The following is a 21,930-nucleotide window of genomic DNA, read 5'->3' on the forward strand; positions in this document are numbered from 1 at the left end:
CAATATGGCAGCACTCAATTGGCCCAGGGTCATCCATTTTTGGCCCGGGGAAGGGCATCATTGTAAATAATATTTTTTTCTTAACTGACTTGTCAAGTTAGAGAAATATAAAATAAATAATAAATGCATAAATTAAGGCCTGATTCACGCAGTCTCCTCTGAACAGTTGATGTTGATAGTTGTCTGTTACTTGATCTCTGTGAAGCATTTATTTGGGCTGCAATCTGAGGTGCAGTGAATTGCAGACTTCTGAGGCTGGTAACTGTAATGAACATATCCTCTGCAGCAGAGGTAACTCTGGGTCTTCCTTTCCTGTGGCGGTCCTCATGAGAGGCGGTTTCATCATAGCGCTTGATGGTTTTTGCAACTGCAGTTGAAAAACTTTCAAAGTTCTTTACATTTTCCGGATTGTCTGACCTTCATGTCTTAAAGTAATGATGGACTGTCATTTCTCTTTGCTTATTTGAGCTGTTCTTCCATAATATGGACTTGGTCTTTTACCAAATAGGGCTATCTTCTATATACCAACCATACCTAGTCACAACACAACTGATTGGCTCAAATGCATAAAGAAGGAAATCAATTCCACAAATTAACTTTTAACAAGGCACACCTGTTAATTGAAATGCATTCCAGGTGACTACCTCATGAAGCTGGTTGAGAGAATGCCAAGAGTGTGCAAAGCTGTCAACAAGGCAAAGGGTGGCTCCTTTGAAGAATCTCAAATCTTTAAAATATATTTTGATTTGTTTAACACTTTTTTGGTTACAACATGATTCCATATGTGCTATTTCATAGTTCGTCAAAATAAATAAAAACCCTTGAATGAGTAGGTGTGTCCAAACTTTTGACTGGTACTGTTTATATATATATATATATATACATAGTCCCAATGCAATAAGTGATTAACCAAAAATAGGATTACTACTCTGTTGAAATGTTCCTTACACCTTCTTCTTTTTCCTCCTCTTCCTCCTCCTTCATCCTCTTCTAGTATACCAGCTGAGGATCTGCCAAGCGCCCCCGGATGTGGCCAACGCTGATATCCTCATGGAGGACAGGGAGTTTGAAATAGGTAACACCTAGTTCAATCCAAATATTATCAATTTTTCTAATTAATATTTTGGGAGAGATAGGACCTCCTCACCACTCTGTATACTTACATATTGTAGGACTGATAAGCGTTGTGAGTATAGGTCTTGGCCTTACTGATACTTCATCCACTGAGGTTATGAAACTGAAACCCTCTCACCAGTTCCATGCCCCTGTATTTCACAACATCCTCCATGTACGTCTCTCCTCTGCCCAGGTAAATGTGCTGATACTTGTAGAATGTCCTCACTGAGTATTGATCATGGCTTAGAGAGAGGACAAGTCTCCTCCTGTGTGTGTGTGTGTGTGTGTGTGTGTGTGTGTGTGTGTGTGTGTGTGTGTGTGTGTGTGTGTGTGTGTGTGTGTGTGTGTGTGTGACCCTGACACACACATAAATCAAATCGATATATTTGTCACATGCTTTGTAGACAACAGTGGAACAGTGAAAAGTTTACTTGCCCATCCTTTTTAAGATGGTGCCAGAGAAGAAAGCAGACGTTTTGCCCCCAGCCAATTGTGTTTTTCTTCCTTTATTTGCGTTGTTTGTAACTTATTTTTTAAATTTATTTTGTACATAATGTTGCCGCTACTGTCTCCTATGACCGAAAATAATGAATCGACATCAGGACTGAGATTACTCACCACAAACTAGCAGAATCCTTTTTTCCTTTCATGACTCTGACGAACCAAACGTGAAAGATATACTGCTTCCCTGTGAACTGGCCCCGATCCCTGTGAACTGGCCCCGATCCCTGTGAACTGGCCCCGATCCCTGTGAACAGGCCCCGATCCCCGGGAACAGGCCCCGATCCCTGTGAACTGGCCCCGATCCCTGTGAACTGGCCCCGATCCCTGTGAACTGGCCCCGATCCCTGTGAACTGGCCCCGATCCCTGTGAACTGGCCCCGATCCCTGTGAACTGGCCCCGATCCCTGTGAACTGGCCCCGATCCCTGTGAACTGGCCCCGATCCCCGTGAACAGGCCCCGATCCCCGTGAACTGGCCCCGATCCCCGTGAACAGGCCCCGATCCCCGTGATCTGGCCCCGATCCCCGTGATCTGGCCCCGATCCCCGTGAACTGGCCCCGATCCCCGTGAACTGGCCCCGATCCCCGTGAACTGCGTGAAGAGGAGGTGTAGAAAGAGGGGCCAAAGGACGGGCTGCCTTCTGGCAATTCGTAGGCGATCGAATTAACCCCCACTTCCCTCCATTCTGCTAGCCTCTCTGGGATAGGGACACGCAAATGTCCCACTTGGCCAATTGCCAGGGAAAATGCAGAGCGCCAGATTTAAATAAAATACTATTAAATTCAAACTTTCATTAAATCACACATGCAAGATAGCAATTAATGCTACAGTCGTTGTGAATCCAGCCACCATGTCAGATTTCAAAAAGGCTTTTCGGCAAAAGCATAAGAAGCTATTATCTGATGATATCACAGCACTAAACAAGGAGAGAAATAATATTTCAACCCTGCAGGCGCTACACAAAACGCAGAAAGAAAATATAAAACATGCCTTACCTTTGACGAGCTTCTTTTGTTGGCACTCCAATATGTCCCATAAACATCACAAATGGTCCTTTTGTTCGATTAATTCCATACATAAAATATCCAAAATGTCAATTTATTTGGCGCGTTTGATCCAGAAAAAAACAGCTTCCAATTTGTCCTCTGCCGTGCCTTGATTGTATTACTGCTGGTTATGTCTGGAAATGTGCATGCACACCCTGGCCCATCTACTGTTGCTAGCCCCAATTGTGATTTGTACTCTGATATCTGCTTCACTGATTTCTACTCTCGTAAAAACCAGGGTTTTCTGCATGTTAAAACTAGAAGCTTATTATCTAAAATGTATCATTTGAAAGTGTGGGTTCACAGCTCCAACCCAGATGTGTTGGTCATTACTGAGACGTGGTTAAGAAAGAGCATTTTGAACACTGATGTTAACCTTTCTGGTTATAATCTTTTTCGGTAAGGCAGATCTTCCAAAGGTGGTGGAGTGGCAATCTTACCAAGGGTCACCTTCTGTGCTCGGTTGTCTCCACCAAGTCTTTCCCCAAACTATTTGATTTGCTGGTTTTACACATTAAACGTTTAAATAACTCTTTGTTGACTGTTGCTGGGTGTTATCAGCCACCATCAGCACCGCCCTGTACCCTACCTGCCCTAAGCTCTCTCCTGGCCCCTTACACTAAGTCTGAATTTGTCATGCTAGGTAATCTAAACTAGGACATGCTTAAACCACCTGACCAAGTCCTAAAACAATGGGACTCCCTAAATCTTTCTCAGATTATTACCAATCCCACAAGGTATGACTCCAAACACCCAGAAAATGCTACTCTCCTCGATGTTGTCCTCACAAATAATCCTGATAGGTATCAGTCTGGTGTTTTCTGTAATGACCTTAGTGATCACTGTTTTACAGCCTGTGTTCTTAATGGCTGCTCAGTGAAACGACCTGTCCTGACTTATCATAGATTCTTGCTAAACAACTTTAATGAGCAAGCCTTCCTTCATGACCTCTGTAAATTGGTATAGAATCAGATTGACCTATACCTCTGTCGAAGACGCTTGGGCCTTCTTTTTTGATATTTTCAGAAGTATCGTTAACAAATACGCACCGATAAAGAAAATGAGAATTCAAAACAGGTTCAGCCCCTGGTTCGATCGTGATCTGACAGAGTTACTCCACCTTAAAAATTAAATTTGGCAAAACGCTCGGCACACGCCTACTCAGGCTAACTGGCTCTCATTCAGGCAAATTAGAAATAATTTAACTCAGGCTTTCCGGAAGGCCAAAGTTAGTTACTTTAAGGAGCAGTTCTCCCTGTGTGAGTCTAACCCCGATAATTTCTGGAAAACAGTTAAAGACCTGGAGAATAAACCCTCCTCCTCACAGCTGCACATGTCCATTAAAGTTGATGATGTGGTTGTTACTGACAAGGAGCACATGGCTGAGCTCTTTAATTAATCACCACGTCATTAAGTCAGGATTCATATTTGACTCAGCCATGCCTCCTTGCCAGTCCAACATTTCCTCATCTCCCACCCCTTCTAATGCGACTAGCCCCGATGCTCCTCCATCTTTTTTCCCTGCCCCGCTGCAAAGTTTCTCCCTGCAGGCGGTCACTGAGTCCGAGGTGCTAAAGGAGCTCCTTAAACTTGACCCCCCAAAAATCATCTAATTTAGATGGTTTAGAACCTTTCTTTTTTAAGGTTGCTGCTCCCATCATCGCCAAGTCCTTCTCTGACCTTTTTAAAACCTGTCTCTCCTCTCTGGGGAGTTTCCATTGCTTGGAAGGCAGCCACGGTGCATCCTCTATTTAAAGGGGCAGATCAAGGTGATCCTAACTGTTATAGGCCAATTTCTATTTTGCCCTGTTTAACAAAAGTCTCTCAGAGTGCAGTGTATAAAGTTCTGAGCACCTTCAAAACAAAGGTCATGTGGTTTGGTTAGAAGAATTCCCCTCTCCCCACCGGTGTGATTACTACTGAGGTAGTCACCTCATACACGTACTTCTGAGAATGGCTAGACGGTACACTGTCCTTCTCTCAGCACATATCAAAGCTGCAGGCTAAGGTTAAATCTAGACTTGGTTTCCTCTATCGTAATCGCTCCTCTTTCACCACAGCGGACAAACTAACCCTGATTCAGATGACCATCCTACTCAGGCTAGATTACAGAGACGTAATTTATAGATCGGCAGTTAAGGGTGGTTTGAAGCGGCTAGATGTTCTTTACCCTTCGGCCATCAGATTTGCTACCAATGCTCCTTATAGGACACATCACTGCACTCTATACTCCTCTGTAAACTGGTCATCAGTTTTTTTTTTATAAAACCCTCTTAGGCCTCGCCTATCTGAGATACCTACTGCTGCCCTCATCCTCCACATACAACACTATTCTGCCTGTCACGTTCTGTTAAAGGTCCCCAAAGCACACGCATCCCTGGGTCGCTCCTCTTTTCAGTTCGCTGCAGCTAGCGATTGGAACAGGCTGCAAAAACCACTCAAACTGAACCGTTTTATCTCCATCTCTTCATTCACATGCTGTGTTTTCATGTGTTGCTGCCATGCTATGTTGTTGTCTTATGTCTCTCTTTATGTAGTGTTTTGTGTCTCTCTTGTCGTGATGTGTGTTTTGCCCGATATTTAATTGTTTATATTTAATCCCTGCCCCCGAACCCCAGCAGGAGGCATTTTACCTTCTGGTCGGCCGTCATTGTAAATAAGAATTTGTTCTTAACTGACTTGCTGAGTTAAATAATAAAAAATATAAAGATACATTTGAGGTTATGTACTGTACTGTACATACTGTACATACCCACCGCCTCGACTCAGTCTTATGTAGCTACATTGGATAAAAGTGGAGCTACAAAATGGTATATCACACACTGCAGTTGAGGAACAATGGGAAAGTAATTCTGCTTTGAAAGTTGATAAACTTGTTGCCCCATTTTTGAGAAAATGGACCTTGAATGTTTTGGTACAACTACTGGAGAGCTTTTCCTTGTCTACCCCTATTCAGCATCGTTCACACCCTCTTGAGCCTTAGCTCCACTCATCTCTTTAGGATTCACATGTGAAGGCCATGTGCTAAACAGAGTAAGTAAGGTAGTGTAGTAAACAATCAAAGATTTCAAGACTAAAACTGGTGAAAGTAGTAGCCTACAATATGAAAAACTCCTGGTAAAAATACACTTAATCCAGTCTTTGGTCTATATCCTAATCTGACTTTGAAAGTGTCCAGATAAAAAATATTAAGTAAATAATTCATAATTATTAGATGATGCTTACCCAGACACTTGTCTACATTGATGGGTCATGTGAAAGAAATGCTATAGCCACCCCCCAGCCACATCTAGCTAGATGGATGAGTCACTATTGTCTAGACATACACGCAGGTTCATGAAATACAATAGATGGCCGTGACACAACTTGATTGTCATATAATCATTCTCTTGCAGAGTGGAGTCTTTTGTTTAGACATCTAGCTAGCTAGCTAAACAATGAACCATAATCTCAACCAACAGCTACAGTACAAACGGATTGTCATATCTAACCACTATCCAAGAAATGCTGGAGTATGAATCTGCAGGTAGCTAAAACTAACCAACTAGGTAACATTTTTGATAGCTATAACTAGCAATGCAAATGGCTTTCTGAGATACGAATAATATTACTACATAGATCATACACGTAACCTTAGCTAGCGAGCCAGCAAATTAACTTTCGCTAACAAGCAAACAATACAGTTTAACTTGCAATGAAAACAATTTTCTGTCAAAATTAGACATGTATAATATCTGAAAATGTAGCTAGGCTCTTACCAGTAAACATGGATGAACTCTTCACGGGAGCATGTCTTTACCACTTGGTTTGCAGCTAGCTAAAGCTTGGCCAGTTGTTGTGTTAAGTCACTGACCTTGTACAGAATGTAGTCCATCACTTTTTCCCACTGATCTTTGTCCATAGTGGCTGCTAAATTCTGGGCAGCAATGTTGTTGAGAGCAGTAGCAACACTTTTGCAAATCTTCGCGGTTAACGTTACAGTATCTTTAAAAAAAACTGTGGTAGCAAGGATTATCAACACGTACGGAGCAACTCATGTTATAGACAGAAACGTGTTTCATGTCAGACCAACCCAAACTCATCTCTCGGCATGTCCAGCCCGTCCATTATCTCAGCCAATCATGGCTAGCTGTAAAGTTCCCAGCTTTTTCCATGGCTTAACCAACTATGCTCGTAATTTAACAATTTTATTCATATTTACAGATGGCATACAAGTTTGTTATTAAGGCACATTCAAATCCACATGTTCTAGAGGGCATTTTGATCAAATAATATATATATTTTTTCTAAATGAAATGCTTCTCCTGTGAAATAGTGACGTACGTCATACGCCTAGCTTCCTGAAATTAGTCGCATATAGGTAAAGCAACAGCGCGCGTGTGTGTGTGTGTGTGTGTGTGTGTGTGTGTGTGTGTGTGTGTGTGTGTGTGTGTGTGTGTGTGTGTGTGTGTGTGTGTTGGGGTGTCAGTGTAAGTATGGGTGAGTGTGTGGCTAGAGCCCAGTGTATGCATAGAATCAGTGCTATTTAATGGTCTTGTTTAGAAGTCTTATGTCTTGGGGGTAGAAGCTGTTCAGGGTCCTGTTGGTTCCAGACTTGGTGCATTGGTGCCGCGCAGTAGCAGAGAGAACAGTCTTTGACTTGGGTGGCTGGAATCTTTGAAAATCTTTATAGCCTTCCCCTGACCCCATCTGGTATAGAGGTTCTGGATGGCAAGGAGTTCGGCCCCAGTGATGTCCTGGGCCGTTGCATTACCCTCTGTATCGCCTTGTGGTTGGATACCAAGCAGTTGCCATACCGAGTGGTGATGCAGTCAGTCAAAATGCTCTCGATGGTGCAGCTGTAGAACTTTTGACGATCTGAGGGCACATGCCAAATCCAACCTTGTTTCGAAATGTCAAATTTCCAAGTGTTTGGTTAAGATTAAGTTTATGCGTTATCTCCGAATGGTTAAGGTAAGGCTTAAAGTTTGGGATAGGCTTAAAACAAAAATATAAAAAACAATTTTCCATCGCTGGATTCGAACATGCAACCATCCACCATCCAAACCAAAGTCTACTTGAAGGTAACAGTTCACTGTTGCCCCTAGTGGCCAGGTTCCACATCATCTCCAGACGTACTCAGACATGGATGTACGTCGAATACTGACTTGTTTCACGTGTGACCTGCCTGATTAATGGTGAGTTAGCCACTAACACTGTGACTGGTGTGTATCAATGACTGAGTTAGCAACTAGATCTGTGATTGTTGGGTGTGAAAGTGGCCATTAAAGACAGTGGCTGAGATGGACTCAGCTTGCCCGGTAACAAGGCCCAAAGGCTGTGTCTATAGCAGCCCTGTATAGATTTATTGGACCACGATCATCCATCCATCATCTGTAACATGGCCCATTGCTGCTGGTTGAAGACATCACCTGTAACATGGCCCATTGCTGCTGGTTGAAGACATCACCTGTAACATGGAACATTTCTGCTGGTTGAAGACATCACCTGGAACATTGCTGCTGGTTGAAGACATCACCTGTAACATGGCCCATTGCTGCTGGTTGAAGACATCACCTGTAACATGGCCCATTGCTGCTGGTTGAAGACATCAGATGGCTTCTAAAAGGACCAAAATGTTACAGTAGATGATGATGATGATGATGGTGATGTTGATTATGGTGATGATGGCAATGACAAAGAGCATACTTAACATAGAAAAAAATCTTAAACACTGTTATTCTTGGTTATCTGTGTTATATTGCACTAGTACTACTGCAATACTCAAACTTCAGGGACCACGGATTGTTTTGCCCAGTAACTGTTATGAAAGTCTCAAAGTTTCCTACCCAGGCTAGAACTCACTCATTAACAGTGTTCAACCTTGGATGTCAAAGAATGTCACCCCATCCGTCTCAGGCATCTGTCTCTATTACTGCAGCACAGGTTTGCTGTCCTTCTTAATTAGACAACAGCTTCATCAAAGTCTGTCTCGTCTCTCTCTCTCTCTCTCTCTCTCTCTCTCTCTCTCTCTCTCTCTGTCTCTTTCTCTCTGTCTCTTTCTCTCTGTCTCTCTCTCTGTCTCTCTCTCTCTCTGTCTCTCTCTGTCTCTCTCTCTCTCTGTCTCTTTCTCTCTGTCTCTTTCTCTCTGTCTCTCTCTCTGTCTCTCTCTCTCTGTCTCTCTCTCTCTGTCTCTCTCTCTGTCTCTCTCTCTGTCTCTCTCTCTCTGTCTCTCTCTCTCTGTCTCTCTCTCTCTCTCTCTGTTTTTCTGTCTCTCTTTCTGTCTTGCTACCATGACTCCCTCTCTTTCTCTCTTACACTCTATTCCTCTCCCTCCCTCCCTCCCTCGCTCCCTCCCTTCCTCCCTCCCACCCTGCCTCCTCTTCCTCTATACCTTCTCTCCTGACAGGGGACATCATCTGGTACCGCTGTCATCCTGGCTTCACCCTGGTGGGGAATGAGATCCTGACATGTAGACTGGGGGAGAGACTTCAGATGGATGGGCCTCCTCCCACATGTCAAGGTGTGCGTGTGTGTATGCTTGCGTGCTTGCGTTCATTCGTTTTGCGTATGTGTGCGCGAGTGCGTGCCTGCATGCTTGTGTGTGTGTGCGTTTTCGTTTGTGGCAGCTGTAATTAAAACTGATATATTATGGTGCCATATTTCTCTCCGCCATCCCATGTGTCATCTGGGGGTCTGGGGGACCACTGAATAAATTACAGGTACCCCTAGCATCCATTTTGTCTCCTGTTATGTCCTCATCCAGTGCAATGCCCGGCCCACGATGTGAGGTTTGACTCTACTGGAGTAATCCTGAGTCCAGGCTACCCTGACAGCTACCCCAACCTTCAGATGTGTATCTGGACCATCAATGTAGAGAAGGGCTACAACATCACCCTGTACTTCGAGTCCTTTCAGACCGAGAGGGAGTTCGACATCCTAGAAGTCTTTGATGGTAGCTATAGTAGCGTTATACTAGCCTGGTGCCACAACTGTTTGTGCTATCTTGCCAACTCATGACAGTGGAAACATATATGGGACCAGGCTAGCATCACAAACTGTCATGTTTTTAAAACACGTCTGCTTTTGGCTCAGATTTGTATTGTTTTGAAACTGTCTTCTTGTGCTGCAGTGGCATTACAAATGTAATCTTCAGAAATTGGGCATTAAAAGGCTGGATGTTTTTGGTATTGAATGCAAGGCCTACAAAACGTTATATGACCACACTTTTGATGAATGCAACATCATTACAATGTGAAGAAACCACAATACCACTGAACAGATTTAGATTAATGCTGAACTGTCTAAAACGCCTTTGTGACAAACAGTGGTCAGCAGCCCCTCTTCGTTCTGGGTCATTGCTGTAGCTGTTAGCCCTGTAGTTGGATGATTTACTCCACAAATACATTCTTCCACAATCTGACTTATTGTTGGCTTCCTTCCTTCCTTCCTTCCTTCCTTCCTTTGCCTTGCCTTGCCTTGCCTTGCCTTGCCTTGCCTTGCCTTGCCTTGCCCTCCCCTCCCCTCCCCTTCCCTTCCCTTCCCTTCCCTTCCCTTCCTTCCTTCCTCTCTTTCTCTCTTCCCCCTCCATACCTCTCTCACCCGCCCTCTCTCTCTACAGGCCCCAGTACTAACAGCCAGACTCTGGCCACCTTCAGCGGTGACGTCTCCGCGCCCTTCAACATCACTACGACCGGCCACCAGCTCACACTGCGCTGGTCTTCTGACCACGGAACTAACAAGAAGGGCTTCCGTATCCGCTATGTTGGTGAGTATCAAAGTATGTATCCATTTAAATCACTCCTTTTCACTTGCACGTTTACGTCTTTTGAGAGTGAGAAATCCAGAGGGTGCGTGTGTGTGTGCGTGTGTGCATGTGTGCGTGCGTGCGTGTGTGCGTGCGCGTGTGCGTGTGCGTGTGTGTGCACGTGTGCGAGAGAGTGGAAGAATAACAACAAAGTGGCTACAGCATGTTTTGTAGCTACTCTAAAAACTTGCATGTGGAATATTGTGATTGTACTCAATATTAGTTAAGTGGTAATGCTAAGTGATTATGCCAATATATCCTTCAAAACACCAGCTTCGAGGGCATTATCATTTTTATACATATACAAATAATGGTTGACATATTGTCATTAAAAATGTTATTTTGATTAATTTATTCATACTATTTCATCCTTCCACGAGATAAGTCACGGTGGTTCGTTGTATTAGTTCAGCGACCCAGTCGTTAAGTGTATTTGTAAATTAAATAAACTGTGTGTCGTAAACAAATATACTAACCTGTATTTGCAAAACAAATATTTGTTTGTTCTGTTGTCATGATGGCTGGCAACATTCTTATCCCTTGCTTGCTAGCTAGCCAACTTCGGCTAACACAGTCACGTCAAACTGTGCAGCCAGAATAACAGCAAAATAGGTCAATTTGCATTTAAGCTGTTTTCTAGTGATTTTGGGGGGGGATACATCCATAACAATGAGCTGATGATGTACAATTTCTCCTTGCATAGAACATTTACTCTCTGGCCAGGACACTGTTCAGAGGAGCTAGCCAACTACACAGCTAATACAATCACTTCAAACTGAAGCAGGAATGACAGCAAACTGCATTTATATTTTTCTATTGACATTTCTTTGTATATAGGGTGCATTCGGGAAAATATTCAGACCCCTTGACTTTTTCCACATTTTGTTACGTTACAGCCTTTTACTAAACTGAATAAAATACATTTGCGTTCCTCATCAATCTACACACACTACCCCATAATGACAGTGAAAATATTTTTTAATATATATTTTTTGCTAATTTATTGCAAATAAAAAACAGAAATATTCAGACCCATTGCTATAAGTCTCAAACTTGATCTCAGGTGCATCTTGTTTCCATTGATCATCCTTGATATTTCTACGACTTGATTGGAGTCCACCTGTGGTAAATTCTAATGATTAAACATGATTTGGAAAGGCACACACTTGTCTATATAAGGTCCGAAGGACCTATATGAGGGCGAAGGAATTGTCCGTAGAGTTCAGGGACAGGATTGTATCGAGGCACAGATATGGGGAAGGGTACCAACACATTTCTGCAACATTGAAGGTCCCCAGGAACACAGTGGCCTCCATTATTCTTAAATGGAAGAAGTTTGGAACCACCAAGACTCTTCCTATAGCTGGCCGCTCAGCCAAACCGAGCAAGCGGGGGAGAAGGACCTTGGTCAGGGAGATGACCAAGAACTTGATGGCACTCTGACAGAGCTCCAGTGCTTCTGTGGAGATGGGAGAATCTTACAGAAGGACAACTCTGCAGCGCTTCACCAATCAGGCCTTTATGGTAGAGTGGCCAGACAGAAGCCAGGCGGAAGCCACTCCGCCAAAACGCAGCTATAGGACTCTAACCATGAGAAACAAGATTCTCTTGTCTGATGAAACCAAGATGGAACTCTTTGGCCTGAATGCCAAGCGTCACGTCTGGAGAAAACCTGGCACCATCCCTACGGTGAAGCATGGTGGTGGCAGCATCATGCTGTGGGGATGTTTTTCAGCGCCTGGGACTGGGAGACTACTCAGGATCAAGTGGAAGATGAACGGAGCAAAGTACAGATAGATCATTGATGAAAACCTGCTCTAGAGCGCTCAGGACCTCAGACTGGGGCGAAGGTTCACCTTCCAACAGGACAATGACCCTAAGCGCACAGCCAAGACAATGCAGGAGTGGCTTTGGGACAAGTCTCTGAATGTCCTTGAGTGGCACAGCCAGAGCATAGACTTGAACCCGATTGAACATCTCTGGAGAGACCTGAAAATAGCTATGCAGTGACTCTGCCCATCTAACCTGAGCTTGAGAGGATCTGCAGAGAAGAATGGGAGAAACTCCCCGAATACAGGTGTGCCAAGCTTGTAGCATCATACCCACAAAGACTCAAGGCTGTAATCGCTGCCAAAGGTGCTTCAACAAAGTACTGAGTAAAGGGTCTGAATACTTAAGTACATTTTTATTTTATAAATTTGCTAACATTTCTAAAAACCTGTTTTTGCTATTTCATTATGGGGTATTGTGTGTAGGTTCATGAGGGAAAAACTCCACTTAATCAATTTTAGAATAAGGCTGTAACATAGCAAAATGTGGAAAAAATCAAGGGGTCTGAATACTTTCCGAACGCACCGTATCTATTACATTTGAGTCATTTATCATCCATTTATCATCCATTTTAGTCATCCATACAAATTATGCTGATTCGTGATTTCGACTGGCTGAGTAAAGCTGCCAGCCTGTCTGTCTCGTCCCGAATCCCGACGCGTTCATTACTATGGGACAGCTTTAGATCGATACGATATTGAAGCAATGTTGCAAATGTCGGAGAGATCGACAGCGAGGTTTATACAAATCTGTGCTGTTGAAAATCATATGTTAGTCTAAAAGAAATGGGAGATAATGTCTAGATGGTTTTTCCAGTGGATATCAAGTTTATAAATTGCCTGGCTGGACTGATGAGACAGTGGATAGTGCAGTCAGATGGAATTGTGAGTAGGCATTTCAATGTCATAGACTTAGCCGATGGTAACTTGTGGAATAGATACCGGCTGGAACGCAGTTTTAACCAATCAGCATCCAAGATTAGACCCCACCCGTTGTATAATTAAGCAATAATGTCTGAGAACCCAGGAATTATCGTGTGACAACTCCCAACAAGTCCGAGGCTGGTTGGTGACAGCCAGTGCTTGCCTCTTTTTTTGTCGGAGAACGTGACGTTCACTGTTAGGGGCTGCCAATACTTCTTGAGTGATCTCTCACACCAATGGCCACTCACAGCCATTATTTCCCTTGCCTCCAGGCCCCCTAACTGTTGCAAACCAAATAATAGCATGGAAAACTAATGTGTGGATGCTTTTTTCCAGACGGAGATGAGGTTTATGAATTTCCTGCTGGGCTGCGAGACAGTGGAATTATGAGATTAATACGTCCAATGGTAATTTGCGGCAGTTGTTGTCCCACAACTCCCACATATCAATTAATCAGCCTCCAGGATCCAAACAACCAGTTTTTTAATAATCAATGTGTGTCTGTCTTACCAAGGGGTATTGAAATATGTATAATATGCAGAATATTGATGCATGTGAATACACTGTCAGTGAGGTCAGCCCACATTTTCAGCACAACCGTTGAGGTACAGAGACCAGCACAGTAAATAGATTGTGCTCTAACCTATGCGTTTGTTCTCTGACTGGTTAAAACCGTGGGCCTAGTGCCACTATAGATGTCAGTGGAGATGACAGTCAGGGCCTGGGGACCCTAAACACCCACAGAGATGGGTCTCCCCCACACTACACACTTTGCTGACTGGCCAGAGCAGAGCAGGCAGGCAGGCCAGGGACAGACGGGGTCAAGTGTTGGTCAGAGCAGTTGGTCAGAGCTGTGACAGCCAGCCTGTCTCTAATGGCCCGATGTGTAAGCTGTGACAGCCAGCCTGTCCCTAATGGACCAATGTGTGACACAGTGTGAGAAGCTATAGTAGTAGTAGTGACACAGCAGACTGTAGTACTAGGACTATAGCTTGTGAGGAACAAGGCTACACCAGAGCCATGCATTTAAAGACTTGGGCCATTGAGGGTTCTGCATTATGAGCATTTACATGACACAACATTTTAGCGACTCATTAACATTACATAGGGAATATTTTAATAATGATTTCTTTTGATTTTCCCATGATGTCAAGCAAAGAGGCACTGAGTTTGAAGGTTGGCCTTGAAATACACCCACAGGTACACCTCCAATGGACTCAACTGATGTCAATAAGCCTATCAGAAGCTTCTAAAGCCATGACATAATTTTCTGGAATTTTCCAAGCTGTTTGAAGGCACAGTAAGCATTTCCTGGTAGAGTCTACACCTGTTGTTGTTGGAGCTTGTGACAAATAACATTTGATTTGATACTCCAGTCACTATTTCTATCGGAGAAACAGACTAGAAATCACAGTCATAATTGTTTGTGGTGTTAGCGAAGTGTCAATGAATAGTATAGTCTAGTGTAACACTGTGCTTATTTTGTTTTCAATGGAGAAGTTGTTCTTGAGCTGCTAAAAATCTCTGCCTCATCGTGTTTGTTTTGTTGTAGATAACCCAGTTACATTTCTGAGACTTTTTCCAAATGAAATAATAACGTCCGTTGTGAAAATGACTCCATGCCTCGGAAATTGCTGGTATCTCATAACATGGAGTCATGCAGCTGGGAGAACTAGTCATTTGGCACTCAGTATATGCGCCAGGAGATTTGCTGGGGGATAACTTCCTCGCTTGTTAATGTATGCAAGAGATTTGGGGTAAATCTGCTTTGAAGTGTTGTGACGCTCAAGCTAAAGTCAAGCATCTCTCTCTCTCTCTCCCATCTCTCTCTGACTCTCACTCCCATCTCTGTCTGTCTGTCTGTCTGTCTGTCTCTCTCTCTCTCTCTCTCACTCCCATCTCTGTCTGTGTCTGTCTGTCTGTCTGTCTGTCTGTCTGTCTGTCTCTCTCTCTCTCTCTCTCTCTCTCTCATCTCTGTCTGTCTGTCTGTCTGTCTGTCTGTCTGTCTGTCTGTCTGTCTGTCTGTCTGTCTGTCTGTCTGTCTGTCTGTCTGTCTGTCTGTCACTCTCTCTCTCTCTCTCTCTGTCTGTCTCTGTCTCTCTAAATTCAATTCAACAGGCTTTATTGGCATGGAAAACATATTTTTGCCAAAGCAACTTAAATGGATTAAAAAAAGTTAAATAAACAATAAAAAGTGAACGGTAATGTTACACAAGTTCCAAAAGAATAAAGCCATTTCAAATGTCATATTATGTGCAAATAATTCAAGTACAAAAGGGAAAATAAATAAATATGGGTTGTATTTACAATGTTATCTCTCTCTCTCTCTCTCTCTGTCTCTTTCTCTCTCTCAATTCAATTCAATTTAAGGGCTTTATTGGCATGGGACATATATGTTAACATTGTCAAAGCAAGTGAAGTAGATAAACAAACGTGAAATAAACATAAATATGGGTTGTATTTACAATGGTGTTTGTTCTTCACTGGTTGACCTTTTCTTGTGGCAACGGATCACATCTTGCTGCTGTGATGGCACACTGGGATTTCACCCAGTAGATATTGTTTTTTTAATCTTTAAAAATAAATATTTGTGGATCTGTGTAATCTGAGGGAAATTTGTGTCTCTAACATGGTCATACATTTGGCAGGAGGTTAGGAAGTGCTGCTCAGTTTCCAACTCATTGTGTGGGCAGTGTGCACATAGGCTGTCTTGTCTTAAGAGCCAGATCTGCCTTCGGTGGCCTTTCTCAATAGCAAGGCTATGCTCAATTAGTCTATACATAGTCAAAGCTTTCCTTAAGTTTGTGTCAGTCACCGGGGTCAGGTATTCTGCCACTGTGTACTCACTGTTTTGGGCCAAATAGCGTTCTTGTTTTCTCCGTTTTTTGTACAATCTTTCCAATGTGTCAAGTAATTATCTTTTTGTCTAATTGTGTTGCTGTCCTGAACAGAGCCCCACAACCAGCTTACTTAGGAGACTCTTCTCCAGGTTCATCTCTCTGTAGGTGATGGCTTTGGGAATCGCTTCTTTTAGAATTTAACTTTTCTGGATTTTCATAATTAGCGGGTATCGGCCTAATTCTGCTCTGCCATCATTATTTGGTGTTTTACGATGTACACACAAAACAGAATTCTGCATGTAGAGTCTCAATTTGGTGTTTGTCCCATTTTGTGAATGAGAGGTTGGTGAGAGGACCCCAAATATCACAACCATAAAGGGCAGTGGGTTCTTTAACTGATTCAAGTATTTTTAGCCAGATCTTAATTGGTGTGTCGAATTTTATGTTCCCTTTGATGGCACAGAATGCCCTTCTTGCCTTGTCTCTCAGTTCTTTCACAGCTTTGTGGAAGTTACCTGTGGCACTGATGTCACGTGTGCTCCCTCTCCGGCCTCTAGGTCACCATGCTGCTCGTTATGGCGCACACCTGTCACCATCATTACGCGCACCTGTGTGTCATCAGACAAACCTGGACTCCATTACTTCCCTGATTACCTTTCCAATATATGCCACTCCCTTTGGTTCCTTCCCTATACATGTCACTCCCTTTGGTTCCTTCCCTATATATATATGTCACCCCCTTTGGTTCCTTCCCTATATATATATATATATGTCACTCCCTTTGGTTCCTTCCCTATATATATCACTCCCTTTGGTTCCTTCCCTATATATGTCACTCCCTTTGGTTCCTTCCCTATATATGTCACTCCCTTTGGTTCCTTCCCTATATATGTCACTCCCTTTGGTTCCTTCCCTATATATGTCACTCCCTTTGGTTCCTTCCCTATATATGTCACCCCCTTTGGTTCCTTCCCTATATATATATATATGTCACTCCCTTTGGTTCCTTCCCTATATATGTCACTCCCTTTGGTTCCTTCCCTATATATATCACTCCCTTTGGTTCCTTCCCTATATATGTCACTCCCTTTGGTTCCTTCCCTATATATGTCACTCCCTTTGGTTCCTTCCCTATATATGTCACTCCCTTTGGTTCCTTCCCTATATATGCCACTCCCTTTGGTTCCTTCCCTATATATGTCACTCCCTTTGGTTCCTTCCCTATATATGTCACTCCCTTTTGTTCCTTCCCTATATATGCCACTCCCTTTGGTTCCTTCCCTATATATGTCACTCCCTTTGGTTCCTTCCCTATATATGTCACTCCCTTTGGTTCCTTCCCTATATGCCACTCCCTTTGGTTCCTTCCCTATATATGTCACTCCCTTTGGTTCCTTCCCTATATATATCTCTCCCTTTGGTTCCTTCCCTATATATATCTCTCCCTTTGGTTCCTTCCCTATATATCTCTCCCTTTGGTTCCTTCCCTATATATGCCACTCCCTTTGGTTCCTTCCCTATATATGCCACTCCCTTTGGTTCCTTCCCTATATATGTCACTCCCTTTGGTTCCTTCCCTATATATATCTCTCCCTTTGGTTCCTTCCCTATATATGTCTCTCCCTTTGGTTCCTTCCCTATATATGTCACTCCCTTTGGTTCCTTCCCTATATATGTCCCTCCCTTTGGTTCCTTCCCAATATATGCCACTCCCTTTGGTTCCTTCCCTATATATGTCACTCCCTTTGGTTCCTTCCCTATATATGTCACTCTCTTTGGTTCCTTCCCTATATATGTCACTTCCTTTGGTTCCTTCCCTATATATCTCTCCCTTTGGTTCCTTCCCTATATATGTCTCTCCCTTTGGTCCCTTCCCTATATATGTCTCTCCCTTTGGTTCCTTCCCTATATATGCCACTCCCTTTGGTTCCTTCCCTATATATGCCACTCCCTTTGGTTCCTTCCCTATATATATCTCTTCCTTTGGTTCCTTCCCTATATATGCCACTACCTTTGGTTCCTTCCCTATATGTCACTCCCTTTGGTTCCTTCCCTATATATGCCACTCCCTTTGGTTCCTTCCCTATATATATCTCTCCCTTTGGTTTCTTCCCTATATATGCCACTCCCTTTGGTTCCTTCCCTATATATGCCACTCCCTTTGGTTCCTTCCCTATATATGTCTCTCCCTTTGGTTCCTTCCCTATATATGCCACTCCCTTTGGTTCCTTCCCTCTATATATCTCTCCCTTTGGTTCCTTCCCTATATATGTCACTCCCTTTGGTTCCTTCCCTATATGTCACTCCCTTTGGTTCCTTCCCTATATATGTCACTCCCTTTGGTTCCTTCCCTATATATGCCACTCCCTTTGGTTCCTTCCCTATATATATCTCTTCCTTTGGTTCCTTCCCTATATATGCCACTACCTTTGGTTCCTTCCCTATATGTCACTCCCTTTGGTTCCTTCCCTATATATGCCACTCCCTTTGGTTCCTTCCCTATATATATCTCTCCCTTTGGTTTCTTCCCTATATATGCCACTCCCTTTGGTTCCTTCCCTATATATGCCACTCCCTTTGGTTCCTTCCCTATATATGTCTCTCCCTTTGGTTCCTTCCCTATATATGCCACTCCCTTTGGTTCCTTCCCTCTATATATCTCTCCCTTTGGTTCCTTCCCTATATATGTCACTCCCTTTGGTTCCTTCCCTATATGTCACTCCCTTTGGTTCCTTCCCTATATATGTCACTCCCTTTGGTTCCTTCCCTATATATGCCACTCCCTTTGGTTCCTTCCCTATATATATCTCTCCCTTTGGTTCCTTCCCTATATATGTCACTCCCTTTGGTTCCTTCCCTATATGTCACTCCCTTTGGTTCCTTCCCTATATATGCCACTCCCTTTGGTTCCTTCCCTATATATGTCACTCCCTTTGGTTCCTTCCCTATATGTCACTCCCTTTGGTTCCTTCCCTATATATGCCACTCCCTTTGGTTCCTTCCCTATATATGCCACTCCCTTTGGTTCCTTCCCTCTATATATCTCTCCCTTTGGTTCCTTCCCTATATATGTCACTCCCTTTGGTTCCTTCCCTATATGTCACTCCCTTTGGTTCCTTCCCTATATATGTCACTCCCTTTGGTTCCTTCCCTATATATGCCACTCCCTTTGGTTCCTTCCCTATATATGTCACTCCCTTTGGTTCCTTCCCTATATATGCCACTCCCTTTGGTTCCTTCCCTCTATATATCTCTCCCTTTGGTTCCTTCCCTATATATGTCACTCCCTTTGGTTCCTTCCCTATATGTCACTCCCTTTGGTTCCTTCCCTATATGTCACTCCCTTTGGTTCCTTCCCTATATATGTCACTCCCTTTGGTTCCTTCCCTATATGCCACTCCCTTTGGTTCCTTCCCTCTATATATCTCTCCCTTTGGTTCCTTCCCTATATATGTCACTCCCTTTGGTTCCTTCCCTATATGTCACTCCCTTTGGTTCCTTCCCTATATGTCACTCCCTTTGGTTCCTTCCCTATATATGTCACTCCCTTTGGTTCCTTCCCTATATATGCCACTCCCTTTGGTTCCTTCCCTCTATATATCTCTCCCTTTGGTTCCTTCCCTATATATGTCACTCCCTTTGGTTCCTTCCCTATATGTCACTCCCTTTGGTTCCTTCCCTATATGTCACTCCCTTTGGTTCCTTCCCTATATATGTCACTCCCTTTGGTTCCTTCCCTATATGTCACTCCCTTTGGTTCCTTCCCTATATATGCCACTCCCTTTGGTTCCTTCCCTCTATATATCTCTCCCTTTGGTCCCTTCCCTATATATATCTCTCCCTTTGGTTCCTTCCCTATATGTCACTCCCTTTGGTTCCTTCCCTATATATGTCCCTCCCTTTGGTTCCTTCCCTATATGTCACTCCCTTTGGTTCCTTCCCTATATATGTCTCTCCCTTTGGTTCCTTCCCCAGGTGTCCTTGTTTTTGTTTCATGTCTGTGTGGTGTTAGTGTTTCATGTTCTGTATTATGTTCTGTTTATTTTATGAAAACACTCACGCTCTGAACTTGCTTCCCGACTCTCAGCGCACATTGTTACAGCTGATGTTTAGGCCAAGTTATGTATCGTTTTTGTGTGCTCTAGGACAATGGTGTCTAGATGGAATTTGTGGTCCTGGCGACTGGACCTTTTTTGGATCACCATTATTTTGGTCTTACTGAGATTTACTGTCAGGGCCCAGGTCTGACAGAATCTGTGCAGAAGATCTAGCTACTGCTGTAGACCCTCCTTGTTTGGTGACAGAAGCACCAGATCATCAGCAAACAATAGACATTGGTCTTCCGATTCTAGAAGGCTGAGGCAGGGTGCTGCAGACTGTTCTAGTGCCCTCGCCAATTTGTTGATTTATATGTTGAAGAGGGTGTGGATTAAGCTGCATCACTGTCTCACCCCACGGCCCTGTGGAAAGAAGTGTGTTTTTTGCCAATTTTAACCATAGCCTTGTTTGTGTACATGGATTTTATAATGTCGTATGTATTCCCCCAACACCACTTTCCATCAATTTGTATAGCAGACCATCAAATTGAGTTGAAGGCTTTTTTGAAATCAACAAAACATGAGAAGACTTTGCCTTTGTTTTGGTTTGTTGGTTTGTTTGTCAATTAGGGTGTGCAGGGTGAATATGTGGTCTGTCGTACAGTAATTTGGTAAAAAGCCAATTTGACATTTGCTCAGTACATTGTTTTCACTGAGGAAATGTACGAGTCTGCGGTTAATGATAATGCAGAGGATTTTCCCAAGGTTGCTGTTGACGCATATTCCACGGTAGTTATTGGGGTCAAATTTGTCTCCACTTTTGTGGATTGGGGTGATCAGTCCTTGGTTCCAAATATTGGGGAAGATGCCAGAGCTAAGGATGTTAGAGTTTAAGTATAGCCAATTGGAATTTATTGTCTGTATATTTTATCATTTCATTGAGAATACCATCAACACCACAGGCCTTTTTGGGTTGGAGGGTTTTAATTTTGTCCTGTAGTTCATTCAATGTAATTGGAGAATCCGGTGGGTTCTGGTTCTTTTTGCTGTTTGTTCTTTGTTATAGAGCCAAACAGGTTGGACAAGTGGTTTGCCCATACATCTACATTTTGGATAGATAACTCTTTGTGTTTGTTTAGTGTGTTACAATTTTCCCAGAAATGGTTGGATTCTTCAATTACATTGAGCTGATTTCTGATGTGCTGTTCCTTCTTTTTCGTAGTGTGTTTCTGTATTGTTTTAGTGATTCACCATAGTGAAGGCGTAGACTCAGGTTTTATGGGTCTCTATGTTTTTTGGTTGGACAGGTTTCTCAATTTCTTTCTTAGGTTTTTGCATTCTTCATAAAAAAATGTCAATGTTAATTTTCTTCAGTTTTCTGTTTGACATTTTTAGATTTGATAGGGAAGCTGAGAGGTCAAATATACTGCTTAGATTTTCTACTGACAAGTTTACATCTTCACTATTACAGTGGAAGATTTTGTCTATGAAGTTGTCTAAAAGGGATTGAATTTGTTGTCTGATTGTTTTTTGGTAGGTTTCCACACTACTTTCCTTTCATCTATAGCATTTATTAATGTTACTCAGTTCCTTTGGCTTTGATGCCTTATGATTGAGTATTGCTCTGTTTAAGTAGACTGTGATTTTGCTGTGATCTGATAGGGGTGTCAGTGAGTTGACTGTGAATGCTCTGAGAGACTCTGGGTTGAGGTCAATGATAAAGTAGTCTACAGTACTACTGCCAAGAGATGATCTATAGGTGGACCTACCATAGGAGTCCTCTTGAAGCCTACCATTGACAATGTACATACCCAACGTGCTGCAGTTTTTGGTTATGTTGTGCCTAGG

At 43.0% G+C, this 21,930-nt stretch overlaps 1 protein-coding gene across 3 annotated transcripts in view; it reads left to right on the forward strand.

The window, feature by feature from the left end:
- Window positions 1–21,930, forward strand: part of LOC135551748 (CUB and sushi domain-containing protein 3-like) — an 826,047-nt gene that overhangs the window by 682,884 nt on the left and 121,233 nt on the right. For all 3 annotated transcript variants that reach the window (XM_064982949.1, XM_064982950.1, XM_064982951.1), the window contains 4 exons: window positions 995–1,075; window positions 9,055–9,168; window positions 9,412–9,600; window positions 10,267–10,413. In XM_064982949.1, the coding sequence (XP_064839021.1) occupies window positions 995–1,075; window positions 9,055–9,168; window positions 9,412–9,600; window positions 10,267–10,413 (531 nt within the window). The remainder of the gene's footprint in view (window positions 1–994; window positions 1,076–9,054; window positions 9,169–9,411; window positions 9,601–10,266; window positions 10,414–21,930) is intronic.

This window comes from Oncorhynchus masou, chromosome 13, assembly GCF_036934945.1.
Source record: "Oncorhynchus masou masou isolate Uvic2021 chromosome 13, UVic_Omas_1.1, whole genome shotgun sequence".
Classification (NCBI taxonomy): Eukaryota; Metazoa; Chordata; class Actinopteri; order Salmoniformes; family Salmonidae; genus Oncorhynchus; species Oncorhynchus masou.